This window comes from Acyrthosiphon pisum, chromosome X (assembly GCF_005508785.2).
Source record: "Acyrthosiphon pisum isolate AL4f chromosome X, pea_aphid_22Mar2018_4r6ur, whole genome shotgun sequence".
NCBI lineage: Eukaryota > Metazoa > Arthropoda > Insecta > Hemiptera > Aphididae > Acyrthosiphon > Acyrthosiphon pisum.
The window spans coordinates 29,434,327-29,438,625 of record NC_042493.1 but is presented as its reverse complement, the minus strand read 5'-3'; the positions used below and the strand labels follow the sequence as shown (position 1 = coordinate 29,438,625).

The following is a 4,299-nucleotide window of genomic DNA, read 5'->3' as shown; positions in this document are numbered from 1 at the left end:
TTGTTTCTATGGTGATAAACAAAGTGTTTGAAAATAAAATCTCATTTTTAGTGTTTTTTTTTTTATTTGTCGGTGGTTTTTCCTGTGGCATTAAATAATTATTGAGAAAATCGAAAAAATACATATCTAAAGTACCATCTTGATCCAATTTTCTAAAAGATAAGATACTATATTTTGAAATCAAAGCACTCCTGGTAGAAATTTTGTATGCAGGATAAAAAAAAAAATTTAAAAAAAAACAGCATTGTAAAACCACTAGCTTCAGAATCTCCTCAGAATCTAAAAAGTGAATACAAAGTACAAATCCAATAACTGTTAAATATTAGTGTATAACTCTCTAAATAGTAATAATAGCAGACTACTGAGTAGAAATTGGTTAGTAATACTTGACCAACTATTGACCTGAAATTTATAAGTAGTAATGAGTAGTTATTATTGAGCGATACTGAGTAGTAACTGCCGGATAGCCAAAATATATAGGTTATTGGTGAGCTGCCAGAAAACCTACAAGAAACTTAGATACCCTAGGTATGGGAAGACATAGAAATTATTAAACATTATTCAATAATACAAATTTGATGGTGCAAGAAGTACACAAATATGGTACACTTAATATGGTTTAGTTACTGTGATAAGATTATAAGAAAACAAATATACCAGCGTTCATACACATTACACATATTCTGATAGTCATAACTCATAGAATATTATACTCAACAACTCAAGTTTTATTTCAAGTAATAATTATCAACATTTCTAACCAACCACCGACCTTCCCTCGATTTTTAAGTGTGGCTTAGGTCCCATTAGTGACATTTCTGCACGCCACTGCTGCACCGCCACGCATGCATACAACTTAAATTAAAATGGCCAATGGGGATAACAATTAAGTAGTATTGTTAAGAATTAACAATACTCTTATTCAGTTTACGTGAGAAATACAAAATATTATGAGCTCTGAATAAATTACTAGTGCATTTTTATATTATAATCTTAGAGGATACTGATGATTTGGAAAAAAATTATTTATTTTATACATCCTGAAAGTTAATCAAATATGTATTATGTGTTGGAATTATTATTTTTAATTTTTACCAAAGAATGAAGAATATAAAAAACAAACGTCTGTGTATGAATGAACACAATATAAAAGTTAAATATTTTTGGATAATTATTTATGTTAATCATATTATTATACTTACAAGTTACAACATTACATTATTAGGTTACATATTTGTAATTAATTACATGCCTTATGTCGCATATATATTATCAAAAATGTATATATTGAAAAGTCCCTAACTTTGCTGTTCTTGTTGATTATAATTCATATTATGATCAGAATGGATAGATTTTGGATGTTTGGATTTAAATAATAAATATTTAAGAAAAAATATTACATTAATTAGGTTGATATTAAATGGACTATTATGTTTGGTATTTGAAGTTCTAGTATTAAACAGTGAAATCTCCCTTAACAGACACCTCTGAATAGAGGGCAAAATTTTGGTAACCGGTATTTAGCGGTTTCATTGTATTATATTATATTATAATGGCTGTTGACATACTTGTTCTCACTAAACATTAATATTAATTTTTTATAGTAAAATATACATGCGTATGCATATGACGTGTAAACACCTATTTTTCAAATAAATTATAGGTCCCACTGAACACGATGACTTATGATTTCACAATTTAAGTTAAGTATGATTTACTTATTTTTTATATATAGTTATTTTAATTACAATAATCAAAAACATTTTAAAACTAATAAGACTAGAATTATTAAAATCTTTAAATATTCAAGTAGCGTACTACTGATTTCATTTGTTCTTGTTATAATATATTTTTTTAAGAATCTTGAAAGTTATTACTACACGTCTTAAATAACTTAATATCTAATAGTAATATATTATAGATGTTTGGACCTATATATTATAAATATATGGATTATGTTAGTTTTCTTTACATAGTTGACACATAAGTATTTAAATAATTGTATAATATTATTTCCATGTTCAATTAAAAAAAATATAATATATATATTTTATAAATTTAAAGAACAGGAGCTTTGTAGAATATTTTATTTTTTTGTTATTTGATAAGTTTATAGTAATTTCATAACTCATAATTAACTCCCATTATTATATAAATACCACAATTAATTATAATGCAGTACAAATAATAATAATTTTTGATACACATATTACACGTAAAGTAGAAAATATTACAAATGCCTGTGAGACGCTACTCCTACATGCATTGTCTTCATCTTACTAACGCACAACAGCAAAATGAACATTTTTTCCATGTTATGCAGTAACTTATGAGTTAATTTTATTGTTACTTTAAGTTGATTTTTTTCTTAAAGCTACAGATTTAAAATATATCCTCTTTGTAAATATTACAAACTTTACTATTAATTTTAATATACACATTTATTTAAAACTGTGTTGTTAAATTACTAAGTTATTTGTTAGATATAAAAAAGGTGGTTATTACATTTTTATGAAAAAATGCCTAGCCTTGCTTACAATGTTCAATTAGTTCTAATACCAAACATAACAGAGTTGAGTGGAATATTCAGGAGGTACAATTTGTTATGTTTTGTGTTGGTAAGACAAAGACATTGCGTGTAATGTAATAAATAAATAATAATAATAAATGTAATTCTTGGTTAACTTTGAAACATAATATTAAGTTGCACAAATATTTTATTTCATTATTATACATTTCATTATTTCCAACATGAGCAAGGGATTCTAAACACTGAACGATCAATAGAATCGTAACATTATACCATATAGGTGAATAAAGTGTGGTAAGTGTCGCATATTTTAATTTTTGACATTTAAACATTCAATATGAAATTTCACATTATTTAGAGTTGCATTTAACTAATAATTAATGAAATATCTTACAAAACCTTATAAAAGTACAAATATAATTTGATTTTTTTTTTGTAATACAAAAAAAACATAAATTGGTCTTTTATATTAATACTAATTTGTTATGTCCAATTGAATTTATTTAAACTGTTGAGGTTGAGGTCCAAATAAGCCACCACTTTGTTTATTGGCCATTCTTGATGGAGCAAATCCCAATAGTTTTTGAATATTCTATTATACAAAAAAAAAAAAACCATTAATTAGTTTTTAATACAATAAAATTATTAATATTACATGGTTTTAAATATATTTGTATCTTACTTGACGTATTGACATGGTACACAATATATACAAGAATATAAATGAACATTCTGTGTAATTATCACCAGGTAGATTTCTATGTGATAAGCCTTGAACCCAAGGAATAGGTGTAAAAGGTAATCTTGCTACAACACGTCCATCAAATCTATGTATATAAAATATAAATTAAATATTTAAAATATTATTTGGGAAATGTACAATTAAAACTCACATGCTGTTGAACATGCTTAATAGTGCTGTAAATGCAAAACCAATGGCAAACATGGACTTCATTTTTACCATTGACAAATCACGATTGTTAATTTTAAGTTTTTCCTCAACACGTTCAATTTTTTTCTTTTGTTGTTTGTCTACAGAGTCTCCATGAGCTTCTTTACGTTTTTCAACTGAAATAATAATAATATTTTTTCAATAAATTATAAAAGTGTTTGTAATGATTTGTAAAAGTATGAATGCTTACGTTTTTTACTAGATTTTTCAATTTCCACTTTCAGTTTTTGATATTTTTCGGTTCGATATACTAGTAACCATGTTAATCCTGAAAAAACATTTATTTTATATAAGTTTTAATAGTTATGATTTATGAATGTAAAAATAGTAATAAATTTAAGCTCGTTTAAAGGAAACTAAAAACACCAATGTAATAAATAACAACTTAGAATTATCATAATCCATGCAAATGTTTTAAACATATTAGCACTTACGTTAAGATTTATAAAAGCAGAAATAATAGTATTATTTATAAAATTCAATTTATACACATGAATGTACGTAATATGTACTGTGTGTCTGTGTACATGAATACATGATATATGATACAAACAATGATTCTTTTAAGAAGATGTCAACACACTATTTGTTTTCTCTCTCTGACCCACATGCAACATAGACAAAATACATTTATGCTGAATCATTTTTTCTAAAATCACCATTTACAAAAAAGATAGAGAATAATATTTTCATTTTTTAGAAATATAGAAATAATTTTAAAACAATGCAAGTGGTAAAGTAACAAATGTTAATAATATACTATTGAACATATTAATAATATTATCTATATATATAAAAGTAAGTGGCGGTTTCTATT

At 24.9% G+C, this 4,299-nt stretch overlaps 1 protein-coding gene across 1 annotated transcript in view; it reads right to left on the bottom strand.

Annotated features, from left to right (window-relative positions):
- Window positions 1-2,699: 2,699 nt before the first annotated feature.
- Window positions 2,700-4,299, bottom strand: part of LOC100159673 (transmembrane and coiled-coil domain-containing protein 1-like) — a 4,205-nt gene continuing 2,605 nt past the window's right edge. The window contains exons 2-5 of the mRNA NM_001246131.2: window positions 3,673-3,750; window positions 3,424-3,598; window positions 3,213-3,357; window positions 2,700-3,122 (exon numbers count right to left, since the gene is read on the bottom strand). Of these exons, the coding sequence (NP_001233060.1) occupies window positions 3,030-3,122; window positions 3,213-3,357; window positions 3,424-3,598; window positions 3,673-3,750 (491 nt within the window). The 3' untranslated portion in view covers window positions 2,700-3,029. The remainder of the gene's footprint in view (window positions 3,123-3,212; window positions 3,358-3,423; window positions 3,599-3,672; window positions 3,751-4,299) is intronic.